General features: G+C 41.6%; 1 protein-coding gene across 1 annotated transcript in view; it reads left to right on the top strand.

Annotated features, from left to right (window-relative positions):
• LOC143029399 (uncharacterized) overlaps positions 1 to 13,903 on the top strand; it is a 74,054-nt gene that overhangs the window by 52,075 nt on the left and 8,076 nt on the right. The window contains exons 14-18 of the mRNA XM_076192081.1: positions 145 to 222; positions 692 to 827; positions 4,572 to 4,644; positions 6,174 to 6,281; positions 7,833 to 7,914. Coding sequence (XP_076048196.1) covers positions 145 to 222; positions 692 to 827; positions 4,572 to 4,644; positions 6,174 to 6,281; positions 7,833 to 7,914 — 477 coding nt within the window. The remainder of the gene's footprint in view (positions 1 to 144; positions 223 to 691; positions 828 to 4,571; positions 4,645 to 6,173; positions 6,282 to 7,832; positions 7,915 to 13,903) is intronic.

Below are 13,903 nucleotides of genomic sequence, written 5' to 3'. Positions count from 1 at the left end.
TTTTTTCACTAGAGAAATTACTAATACCATGCAATGGGTGCTCAAAGGCCATTTTGTTCTATTGATGCTGCAGGAGGTCTTATTGCCAAATTGTTCTTGTGCTTTCGTAGGAGGTACTAACATAGTGTTCTTTTCTTGCTGCAGAGGGTTATAGAGCGTGCCCGGGAACTCGGCAAATGTCGAGAGGATGTCGTCGGGAAACGGTATAATTACACAACCACGGTAAATAATTATGAAACACCCATGTAATCATTTCAACAGGGTGATAACCTTAAGAAATTTTGTTCGGGCTTATTCTAAATGACATCATTCAGCAATACAACATTAGGAGGTTCACACAGTAGACCAACCTTCATCAAGTTTATGGATAATTCATCACTTAGTTTCCAGAAACAGCACTAACATTATACACTTGCATGGAGGGGAAGCCACTACTACTATCCGGCAGGAACTTCAGAGAGTAGAGAACTGGTTTGAAGCCAACAAAATCAGGACAGTAGGAACCATGGGATCATGGATCATTCAGACCAACAGCAAAGAGTGTGTCCATCAGATGCACTGTAGCCACTTTGATCTTGCTAATGTTCACTAGAGTTTGCTAAAATTTGCATATTATAACTTATCTTTTTCTTTGCAAACATTAATTTTGTATTAAAAAAAATGTGTCCTCCTTTTATTCTCCATATGGCAGCTGGGTCAAAAGATGTGCAAAGAAAGGCTGGTACGCATGAGGTGCAACTGCACCAGTGACGAGAATCCTGCCTACTATTCTCTCAAAGATGAGTTCAAGGACTTGAAGATGTGCAGTTCCTTTGATGAAAAACAAGGTAATATTTCATTTATATTTCACTCAGTCATGGACATGCTGGTCACTGGGACTGCTGAACCCAAGGTTAGGCCTGGAGAATCACTTAGCAGTCCAGTGAGTAATTTTGACCCTCAGCCCTTTGTAGTCTGTTCATTTAAAACTGACAGAGGTTTCGCTAACACTGCTGAACAATGACTGATTTGATCTCCCATCCTACTTTATAATGTTTCATCAATACCAAAATTTCCCAATTGTTAATGTATGTACCCCCATCTGTGGTACTGGCTGCATGTTATTGTGGGATTAAAAGCTGCTCAGTAGTGTGCAGCTGATACTTTAAGGTCTATATGTGGCACCCCTATGGACCAGAGTCACACATAATTTTCTTTGTGATAGAGGAAATCTCTGTTCATAGAGAAATTATGCTACTTTATCATACTGCAACTGTACCTCTGTTATGCTGCCCCCCCCCCTGTGGTACGGGAGAAAGAATACTGCCACCGAGTGTTCCCATTTGAGTTGTAAAAGGAAAAAAAAAGAGGTCCTGGGAGGAATTTTCCTAACAAAACCCTAAGGTTTGTGTCTTTGAATGTGTGCGGATGTAGTGCAGATGAGAGTAAAAGGGAAGAGATAGGCAGTATGTTTTGTGGAAAGAAAGATGAATGTGTTGGCATTGAGTGAACCTAAGTTGAAAGAGAGGGATAAGTTTGAGTTTGGGAGTGTAGTTGGGAGGGTGTCAGGAGTGAAGAGAGGACGAGGGAGAGAAGGGATGGCTATACTAGTCAGTGAAGAGATAAGTAAATGTGTGGTGGAGTGGAAGGAAGTTTCTTCAAGGTTAACGTGGATGAAGGTGATACTAGGGAGATGTGGGTCTTTGTAAATGCATATTGGCCTGGAAAAGAGAAGTGTGTAGAGGAAAGGGAGGCTTTTTGGATAAATTCAAATGAGTGCTTACAGAGTTTAGAAAGAAATGTCAATATAGTTTTATAGGGAGATCTCAATGCTAGGATAAGAGATGAACCAAAATACGGAGTGGTTGGGAAGTGTAGAGTACGAGGAATAAATCGTAGTGGAGAGATGGTGGTGGAGATGTGTCTGAAAATAGAGTTAATGGTAGCAATTACGGTGTTTAGGAAGAAAGTCAAGCATAAGTAGACATGGGAGACGATGGTGGATGGATAGGGTAGATAGGGCTTTAATGGACTACATAGTGTTAACCAGGAGAAGAGTAGGAAGAGTTTTGGATGTACATGTTCAAAGGGGAGAAAGTGGGGGAATATCAGATTATTTTTATTTATTTATTCTTCTTGGTAGAAGGTAATTTGAGAGTGGAAGATAAATGGAGAAACAGGAAAAGTACAGAAGGTAGGGAGGTGCATAGAGTAAACTGTTTAAATGAGAAGGAAAAGGAGGAGCACAAGAAGAAGCTGAGAGAAGAGTGGGAGGGAGTGAAGGATAGAGTAGAACAAGGAGTGGAGGAGGAATGGGGATGTTTCAAGGAGCGAATCACAGGGTATGCAAAGATAGTGTATGGAACAAGGAGGACAGGAGGAAATAGAATGAGGGGTAGTAAGTGGTGGGATGATGAACAAAAGAAGGTTGTAGAAGAGAAGAAATGAGCATTCACAGATTGGTTACAAAATAGGAGGAGAGAATCATATGAGAGGTACAGAGAAAAGAGAAGAGAGCAGATATGAAATGGGGTAAGAGTAGGACAGAAGTTTTTGAAAGTAATAAAAATGTTTTGGAAGGAAATTAAGAGAGGAAGAGGAGGCAAATCAAATAGAAAAGAAAAGGTAAATGCTCAGCACAGCTGGTGGCTGTAGGTGTTCCTGGAGACTCATTTTGTCCGACTTGACGCAGTGGGTCGGCCCTCGGAGGACTGCTTGTCCAACCCAAAGCAGCCAGGTCATGACCTCAGGGCAGCCGGCGACTGCCAGGTGTTTGTTCCCTGGGGACCCTTGGAGGCCCCAATGCTACGTATGTGTCGCCAGCGAGGGCAGCTGCCTCATATGCCCCCACAGAAGGTGAAATTGTGTGGAGCTTTGATAAGAAATCGGCCAGGAAGTTGCCATCATCTTTGTAGGCGTTGAGGGGGTTGACCTTCTCCTGAAAGTAACGACACTTTAAAACACTCTGGTTAGCGGGTGGGGCGTCAGGCCACCCAGGTGGTCGGGCAAATGTTAGGCTAGCAGGCTGGTAGGCAGGCTGGCAGGCAGGCAGGTAGGTAGGCTGGCAGGCAGACAGGCAGGCTGGTAAGCTGGCAGACAGGCTGGTAGAAAGGTAGGGCAAGCTAGCAGGCAAACAGGCATGCTGGCAAGCTGTCAGGCAGGTTGACAGGTAGGGAGGTAAACTGATGAGCTGGTAACTGGCTGGTAGGTAGGCTGGCAGGTAGGCAGACAGGCAAGCAGGCAGGCTGGCAACCTGGCAGGCATGCTGGCAGGCAGGTAGGCAGACAGGCAAGCAGGCAGGCAGGCAAGCTGATGAGCTGATGGTAGTTAGGAGCCTGGCTCTTCGGCAGAGCTGGAAATCGGGGCCCCACGTTGGGCGCCAGATGCCAGTAACGTTGAGGAGGTGGGCCTGGCTGAGGGCAAACTCTGGAAAATTGTTAGTTTATTATGAAGTTGGCACCTAAGAAGAGGCAACTAAGCTCGCTTCTGGCCACGGGGGGGGGGGGACAGTGTCAGTCCTCGTCGGTGAAGTCTCAGTGTGGGAGGTGGCTGGAGATAGCTTCCTCAGTTCCCGAGGTCGTCTGTCACGGTGGGGAAGGTGGCGGGAGATTCCTCCCTCGGTTCCTGAAACCATCTGTCTCTGGTGAACTCCCAGTGACCCATTATATTCACTAGGATTAGGTCATGGCCCTCACATTAACTGTCACTTGGGAGACGCTTAGCATAGCTGGTGGCTGTAGGTGTTCCAGGAGACTCATTTTGTCCGACTCGACGCGGCAGGTCGGCCCTTGTGGGACCGCTTGTCCGACCCAATGCGGCCGGGTCATGACTTCAGGGCAACTGGCAACTGCCAGGTGTTTGGTCCCTGGGGGTCCTTGGAGGCACCAATGCTACGTATATGTCACCAACAAGGGAAATTGCCTTTACATAGTTATAGTAATAACAGTAGAGTTACCTGCACTATTGGTAGTTACTGGAAATGGGCAAAAGGAGTAAAAGAACATCTATAAACTATTCCATGAGAAAAGAATCCATTACAAAAGCAAAAGAGGAGAAAGATTTAGGATCAGTGGTTGGATTCAGCCGGTTCTTACCGGTTTGTACGAACCTGTTTTTGGAATTTCATGAGCTCTGCAAACCAATTATTAGAAATTGACTTATACAGGCTATAATACAGCCTAAATGATATCTGCATGCTACAGTTCTATTGAGAGAACCTGGTGTTATTTTTTTTAATCCCACCACTGTTTATAAGTGTTGATAAAAAACAACCTGTCACCTGACAGACATTAACAGGACTGTGGGAGAATCACACAAACTACTGCAGAAGATTAATGTGGCTTTTCACTCTATGGATCAAGAAATTATTAAAAAACCATAGAAACCCTGATGCATCCAAGACTAGAATATGTGTCATATATTGTATACATATATTTATTCATATAGTAAACTTTTGATATATTGAACTATATTGAACTTGATGCACTTATTGGATTCTAGGTCGATTTATGAGATGAAATTTTGGTACACGCTGGCCACCAGTGTACCAGTCACAGCATATATGTGTATATATATATATATATATATTTCAGATTTGTGTTTGAAGAGACTTGATTTAGAAATACTAAATGAGAATGTCACATGTGATGTGGAGATGCCCTGCAGGTATGTCAATTCCATCCAAACTCTACAAATTGCTTGAGCAGAATTCTTTCCCAGTGAGCCCCTCCCCTGATTTTGCATCCCTTTTCTGATTTCAGAACGACTGTGCTAACCTAACATAACCTTCTCTGACACACTTTCCAAAATCATCACAGTACATGGAATGCATAGACAATCAGTGTAAAAAATTACAGCATTCAAAGTATAGTGGGAAGGAATCTGAATAATGAAAGTTGGGGAAGGGATCCATTGGGAAAGAATTATTTGTCTTTAAATCTTCTTGTACTTGTGATGTAAGGACATATAATATAATGCAATGTCATTTACATATGTGCATATGACACACAAGACACCCACAGTCGGAGAAAATAAACTTCGAATGAAAGATTCTATATTTCGGCTATCAACTGTAGCCCTCTTCAGGAAAGTACAAAAGACAAAGGACAAAGGGGACTTACAAACTACAGAAACACAGAAAAGAGAGGGAACATGGACTGATGGCATTACTCAGACGTGGTGTAAAATGGGGTTGTGGAGGAGGGTGAGGGTGAGGTGAAGGGGGGTTGTAAGCTTTGTACCAGCCTACTCACTGCCGCGCATGAAATAATGTCAGGAGTCCACTGCCCTTTAGAAATATTAATCTTAGGGCATTCCTCAATTATTTCTAAAGGGCAGTGGACTCCTGACATTATTTCACGTGTGGCAGTGAGTAGGCTGGTACAAAGCTTACAACCCCCCCTCACCTCACCCTCCTCTGCCACCCCATTTTACCCTTCATTACTCACTATTTGCACTATAATTAAACCATCTTGGGCATCCATGAGCATTCCCCTTACCATTTAACACAACCTAGGTATCTTGTTATTGTAGCACTGTTGAGATGTTCCACTTTTGATGTGTTTCTCGGGAGCTCCAATTTTTACGTGTTGTTAGTCTGAATGTTTGCTTGTGTGTGGGTATGTGTATACATATATGTATGAATGTATATTCTGACCATAGAATCATACTACCATAGATGCAACCACCACACAGAGGACACTGAACACCTCATCCTACACAAAATACCCAGTCACTCAAGACAAGGGGTGCCTTTCCTTGCGTATTTCATCTGGGTACCACCACTCCCAACAAAGTGAGAACTGTTCTGGACTGCCCCCAGCCATTAAAAATAGATAAATAAATAAATAAAATAAATAGATAAATTAATAAATAAATAAATAAAAATATAGTGCCACACCCTAACCATCCTAAGACAGCAACATATCTTTCCTCTTATTGGTCCACCTGGTGGCCACCAGGAAGCCATGTCCCATCTACAAGAGAAACCTGGGGCAATTGATTTATAGTAACTATTGAAACCCTGCTACGGTTAAAGCCTTCAATCCCTTCTCTGTCTTTAATAACTCTTAGAAATACCTTGCACAGACAGGCATATGAAGTAATGATTCACAGGCATTACAGTATAGTGTTTAGATGTTTATTAGCATGATCTTAAAATTTTGAAGTGTACTTTATTACAACATCTTTTGTAGTGAGACCGAATACTCAACACATGTCACCATGAACTCTCCTAACCGGAAATTCTTCACCATCATGCAGAACATCAAGAATAAAAGCATGGGTAATTTCCTGTGCACAAGGTAAGAGCCTTCCATTATGTTGAAAATGAACAGACTCAATTGTAGCCTGATATGGTCATTATCTGTTGACAGTCTTCAAGTATTATTGTCAGTAATACTGACTACATGAACCTAGCACTGAGGCTGTATATATACAGTGAGGGTGGTCACTACATGATCATATATGTATATATGTATATATATATATATATATATATATATATATATATATATATATATATATATATATATATATATATATATATATATATATATATATATACACAGGGAATGTATGAATTATAGTGTTTTTTATTTTTTTGTCAGCTTCACATAATATAAGGCTTATGACGAATAGATGTATCATTTATTTTTTGCATTACAGTATACATAAATGATTGAATAAATAGCACAGGCAAATACATTTCATTCTTCAGTGATCTTGGTTTCATGTAGCTTATTTTGCAACAACAAAGTTCAAATTTGTGTGTATGGGAATCATTTGTGCACATCAAAATCCTTGTTATCTTTGAATCCCCTTGCTGACTTTTACCCAGCCCCAGTTAAACTTCTCTTAGTTATATTCTCATATAATAGGCCAGTCTTGCGACTGTTATATATCTGACACAGGAGTAGACTATATTTATTGGTTAGCATCAGCATTAGCAGGCAGAGTTTCACCACAAATATCCAGCTGCATGATGCCATGATGTTGTTTGAAATTCTTTAGCCTACCATCTGAAAAAGCACATGTAGCCTGTCAGTGATGTTCACACTAGCATAATTTTTTTCCAAGCATCAATGGGCTTGACTCAGGTCATCCCTCTAATTATTATACCATGAACCACTAGTACAACACTTCATTAATTTGAGTCAACTTAGACTTTTTTGTGAATTTTCTTTTGATATGAGAACTGTTTAACCCATTTGACACAACTTTTAAGTTCACTATTTTGTTTCTTAATGTCATAAATCATGGAATAACTCACATTGAAGTCTTTCATTATCTTTCTTGAAATGCAAGCTTTCAACAGTCCAATTTCTTCAATAGCTTTTGTTTTCATGATATAGGAAGCACCTTACATAAACATTTTTCACCATAGAAGACAATTGTGCACTTGCAGAAGCCATCTTGCAAAGGCAGGAACATAAAAAAGAGTAGAATTCAGGATGAAGTTCACACCAAGTTCACCACACTTTTAAACATTGCTGCACACAAGAGAGAGAAAGGGTGCAGAATGGCAGTCAGATACTCAATAAACTCATTTACCCTGCATTCACCTGTTATACCATGTCATTCAAGAACAAGGATAACTAGCCAGTGAGCCTATTAGGAGGAATTGAATTTGTGACATCACTACTGATAGTTGAGCATGTGCTAACAAAAGCAGCACCATTTTAAAAACTGCTACATCTCACTGCACTTCAGAAAATGTGCCAAAATGTCAGAAAATTATTGGAATGGGATTATTTTGTTAAAGTGTCATAATATCCTGCAACCACAAAGATAAATCAGTCACCCCTCTCATATTGGCAGATATGCCAAATTATTATTTTTTTCTTTCTCTGCAGACATAATGAAGATGCAGTGCATCTCCATGTATACCTGGAGACTCTGGCCTATGAGAAGGTGACGGAAAGCCTTGCCTACACGGTAAGCAAGAACTCTTTTTGTATCAACTCTCCAACTCTCCCAATACCACCCTTACCAAAACACCTGCCATACCCTCCCCAACACTTCCTTACTCTTCACAATACATCTCATTCACAGTTTTCCACATAGAGTGGTAGACACTTGGAACAAACTGGACAAGGAAATAGTGTGTGCAAAAACCATTCATGAGTTTAAAACAAACTAGACACTGCGAGATACAAAGGCGGGACACCACAAGCGTAGCTCCCCTTCCTGCAAAATACAACTAGGTAAATACAACTAGGTAATAGGTAAATACTATCCATTTCAGCACCTTCCCACCATTCCCTTAACTAAATGTGCCTATACACATGCATGCACAACTGTTAAGGAAAGTAGAAACTGATAAGGACTGTGAAGCACTGCAAGAAGACCTAAATAGGGTATGGAACTGGAGTCAGAAATGGGAAGTGGACTTTAATACTAAGAAGTGTAGCATAATGGAGTTTGGAAAAAGCAAAAACAGAATATCAGGAAAATATACAATTGGAACCAAGGAAGTAATGAAAGTAGGATCTGAAAAAGATTTGGGAGTAATTATCACGAACGACTTATCCTATGATAAACAGATTAACAAAATTGTTGGGGAGACTTACAACTTGCTAAGATCAATAAAAGTGGCATTTGCATACTTGGACGAAGACATGATAAAAAAAATATTGGTTACATTGATAAGGCCTAGACTAGAGTATGCGGCGACATTGTGGTCCCCCAGTACCAAAAAGAATATAAAGAAAATAGAAAGAATCCAAAGAGCAGCTACAAAAATGGCACCTGCACTTGCAAACCTATCATATGAGGAGAGATTGGCTAAACTGGAGTTACCGACACTGGAGCAAAGAAGAGAGAGAGGTGACCTATTGACCATCTACAGAATCATGAAAGGCACAGAGATACTTGATAGAGAGGACTTACTTAACTGGGACAAGAGAAACACAAGAGGACATGGAAAAAAAAAAAAAAAAAACATAGCTATAGAAGAGAACTGAAGAAAAACAGTTTTCCACATAGAGTTTTGGACACTTGGAACAAACTGGATAATGAAATAGTATGCGCAAAAACCATTCATGAGTTTAAAAGCAAACTAGACACTGCGAGATACAATGGCGGGACACCATGAGCATAGCTCCCCTTCCCGCAAAATACAACTAGGTGAATATGGTTCTGGAATTTATGCTGGAAGTGTGGAAAATAGAATAAAGAAAATGTAAAGACAAGGAAGATATGATTTTTTGAAAGCAAACTTGACAAACTACATACATACATACATACATATACCAAGGCTTTTTCCCCCTTACAAGGGGGATAGCCAAAAAGGAAAAGGCATAAAAGCATTCCCACCCATTCCATCCCTGAATACACTCCACACCCCTCCACCCTCCCTCTTATCTTAGCACCTCTCCTGGATGACGGGTCATCCCTGCACCTTGTCCACTGCCCTGGGTCAGAAGCAGTGTCGCAAGACACAGCACATCCACAGCGAGGCCGCTTCATTAAATCGGTGACCCCCCCTCTCTGTCCCCCCATGTATAAAGGAGAAGATGGGGGAGAAATCCCTTCGGGCTGTGTCAAATTTTGCTCACACATGCTACCTCACCCCCCAACCCCCCAACCCCCCTGCCCATTCCCCTCATGCATCACAACATCATCCATATACAACCATTCTCCATTCACCCCTGTCTTCTGTCCTCTCCCGTCCTTCCTCAACAGACATTCCCTCTTCCCCAAAGCCCCCTTCACCCCATCCATCCACCTCATCCTAGGACGTCCCCTCATGTTCACTCCCTCCACATCTGCCTTCCATACCTCTTTTACTAGTCTTTCTTCACTCATTCTTTCCATGTGTCCAAACCATCCTAATACTCTTTCATTAACCCTATCTCCCAACTCCCTTTCCACCCCTGTTCTCCTCCTCACCTCCTCATTTCTCACTCTATCTAGCCTAGTAACCTCCATCATACTTCTCAGACACCTCATCTCAAACACATTCAAACTCCTTCTCTCTTCCTCTCTTGTTCCATGTTTCTGCCCCATACAGTGCTGTTGGCACAATCACTCCTTCATACAGTCTCCTCTTAGCATCCATTCCCAAATGTCTAATCCTCATTAAACCCTTCAATCCACCAAGGTATTTACTTGCTTCTCTCAATGTATATTTCACCTCCACCTTCACTCCACCTTTTCCTGCCACATTTGCACCATTTGCAGCATTTGACAAACTAGCTTGGAAAAAAAAATTGACAAAGTGCCACACAAGAGATTGATACAAAAGTAAACTGTAGAATAAGGAAAGCAAGTACCGTATTTTTCAGACCATAAGGCGCTTCGTACCATAAGGCGCACCCGTAATTTGCTATTCCCCGTCCTTACATAAGGTGCACCTGGTCTCGTAATCGGATAATCATGCATATGTGAGTGCATTCAGAACTGAACATTTTCGTTGTTGAATGAGAAAAATCGGTTGGGATTTAACAAAATTACAAAAATGAATGATATATATTTTTTTTATTTTGGTCAGTGAAATCAGACCACCTCCATGGACGGTCTGCCCCGCCAATATCCCTAAAAAGCAACATAAACACGTTACGGGAATTGTGGGGAATAAAACCAACAATAGCAGTTTTATTCCCGGAATTCTCTATTCACTTAAAAACACAAGATTACAAATGAAGGTAAAGTTTTAGTTTCGACCATGGGCGCAATATAGCAATAGAAAATTAATTATTAATTTTATAAATTATAATGTATCAACGTAATATGCAATTTTGTGAGCGGAAATAAAAAAAAAGTGCTAAAACAGATTTTGTAAGTAACGAAGTCGTGTCGGACGAATGGTACGCCATGTTTGTTATGATAGATGCCGACGTCGAAGAAATGAAAGGGTGATAAATTCGTCTAACCTAACCTAACCTGTGTTTAATAAATCATTACCTGCAAATTAAATGTCATCCGGCTCGTCCTCGTTGTCGTCGTGAGAGACGTTATCGTCCCGATCTTATGCTACCGACTTCGTTCATTAGCATATTTGCTTGTAGCAAGGTATTTATTATTTTCATTCCCGCCCACAAAATTGCATATTACGTTGATACATTTTGATTTACAAAATTAATAATTAATTTTCTATTGCTATATTGCGCCCATGGTCGAAACTAAAAAGATACCCAAATGACTACAGTCTGAGTGGAGCGAGACTAGACCAATGCAAAGTGGCTGTCTGTGTTGTGGACGCTATCATGTCATAGCCATGATAGCGTGAATGAATGCGGTGGCATGGACTCGAAAACTGTCGAAGTTTTCGCAATTTTCTTGTCAAGATACATGCATCTTGGTTATAACTTGGTTTTAACTTTTGCTAGGCCTATGCACTGTCGCCGTTGGCAGGCTAGCTACAAAACGTGTCAAAATAGTACATCACTGTCCGAGGCATTTTTTTGCACTGAAGCCACACAAAAGGCGCACCACCCGATTTTGGCCGATTTTAAGGATTTTGCCCGCACCTTATGGTCCGAAAAATACAGTAAATGTCTTAGAGGAATGAAAGTGTCATGGAGATGGATGTGAAGAGAGAACTGCATTTACCTAATTGTAGTATAGGGGAAAGAGCAACACTGTTGGACCCTGCCTCCTATTCTCTACTTTTCTAACATACCTAGACTCAAATTCAAGTACAGTTACAACTTAATCTATATATTTGAGATAAGTTAGCGGGTAGTGGAGTGGAAGGAGGGGGTCATCAAGGTTGATGTGGATGAAGGTGAAGCTGGGAAAGGTGATGTGGGTTTTTGTAAGTGCGTGTGGGCCTGATAGTGAAAAGAGCATAGAGGAAAGGGAGGCTTTTTGGGTAGATATAAATGAGTGCATAGAGGGATTAGGGAGAAATGTCAATGTAGTTGTATTGGGAGACCTAAATGCTAGGGTAGGAAATGAACCACTTGACAGAGTGATTGGGAGGTATGGAGTTCCAGGTAAAAATCGTAGTGGAGAATTGATGGTGGAGATGTGTCTTGAAAGAGAGTTGATGATAGCAAATACAGTGTTTAAGAAGAAAGTCAAGCATAAGTACACATGGGAGAGGGTGGTGGATGGAAGGGTGGTAGATAGAGCGTTAATGGACTATATAGTGGTGACCAGGAGTATGGTAGGAAGAGTTAAGGATGTACATGTTCTAAGGGGAGAGAGTGGGGGAATATCAGATCATTTCCTGGTGGAAGGTAAATTGAGAGTGGAGAATAGGTGGAGAAAGAGGAAAAGGGCAGAAGGTAGGAATGTACTTAGAGTGAACTGCTTAAATGAGGAAAAAAAAAGGAGAATGAGTATAAGAAGTTGAGAGAGTGAGAGAGAGTAAAGGATAGAGTAGAACTAGGAGTGGAGGAGGAATGGGGATGGTTCAAGGAGGGAGTCATAAGGTGTGCAAAGATGGTGTGTGGAACAAGGAGGGCGGGAGGAAATAGAAGGAAGGGTAGTGAATGGTGGGATGAGGAAGCAAAGAAGGGTGTAAAAGAAAAGAAGCAGGCATTCATAGATTGGCTACAAATTAGGACGAGGGAATCGTATGAGAGGTACAAAGTAAAGAGAAAGGAAGTTAAGCATAAGATAAAGGAAGCAAAGAGGAGAGCAGATGTGAAATGGGGAAAGAGTATGACAGAAAATATTGAAAGTAATAAAAAGATGTTTTGGAAGGAAATTAAAAGAGGAAGAGGAGGCGAATCAAGTAGAGAAGAAAAGGTAAAAGGTGCAGATGGAGAGATGATAATGGAAGAGAAGGCAGTGAGAGGAAGGTGGGCAGAGTATTTTAGGGAGTTGCTAAATGTGAAGGAGGATAGGGAGGGAAAGGTATTGCAGTGGGAAGTGCTAAGAAAATGAGAGTGATGAGTGAGGAAAATGGAGGAGAAATAGGGAAGGATGAAGTGAAAGCAGCCGTTAAGATGATGAGAGCAGGTAAGGCACCTGGGTTGGATGGATGCCATGCAGAATGTCTGAAGAAAGGAGGTACAGTTATGGTGGACTGGCTGGTGAGGTTATTTAATGTTTGTTTAAGAGAGGGTAGAGTGCCGAAGGACTGGAGGAGTGCCTGTATAGTTCTGCTTTACAAAGGAAAGGGGGACAAGTGTGAGTGTAGTAGTTACAGAGGGATCAGCTTGTTGAGTGTAGTTGGGAAGGCTTATGGGAGGGTTTTGATTGAGAGGATTAGGAGAGGAACAGAGGGAGTAATTGATGAGGAACAGTGTGTGTTTAGGACTGGTAGGGGATGTGTAGATCAGATTTTTGTGCTAAGACAGATATGTGAGAAAACTATAGGAAAAGGTAAGGATGTTTTTTGGGCTTTTATGGATCTGGAAAAGGCTTACAACAGGGTAGACATGAAGGCACTGTGGGAGGTACTGCAGATATATGGGATAGGAGGAAAGCTGTGAAAAGTTTTTATGAGAGTAATAGAGCTTGCGTTAGGATTAGAAATGGAGAGAGTGAATGGTTTGAGGTAAAGGTGGGACTTGGGGTAAATGGAGAAGGGTTGTGTATAGATGAGGCTGTGATGCATGAGGGGGAGTGGGTGGGGGATGGGGGATGAGGAAGTATGTAAGGAAAAAATTTGATGCAGCCCGAAGGGATTTCTCCCCGTCTTCTCGTTTTCTGTATGAGGGGACGGAGAGTGGGGGGGTCACCGAATTTATGAAGCAGCCTTGCTGTGGATGTGCTGTGTCTTGCAACACTGCTTTTGACCCAGGGCAGTGGACAGGATGCAGGGATGACCCGTCATCCAGGAGGTGCCAAGATAAGAGGGAGGGAGGAGGGTGGAGGGGAGTGGAATATATGGGAAATGAAATGGGTGGGAGTGGTTTCCATGCCTTTTTCTTTTTGGTTACTCCCCGTGTAAGGGGGAAAAGCCTTTGGTATATGTATGTATGCAAATTTGAACTCATGTATTGTTTGAGCTTGAGCTATATCTCCT

This window comes from Oratosquilla oratoria, chromosome 1, assembly GCF_046742065.1.
Source record: "Oratosquilla oratoria isolate Oo_2021 chromosome 1, ASM4674206v1, whole genome shotgun sequence".
In the NCBI taxonomy this organism is placed as follows: Eukaryota; Metazoa; Arthropoda; class Malacostraca; order Stomatopoda; family Squillidae; genus Oratosquilla; species Oratosquilla oratoria.
The sequence above is the reverse complement of the archived record's forward strand: the minus strand, read 5'-3'. Positions and strand labels throughout refer to the sequence as shown.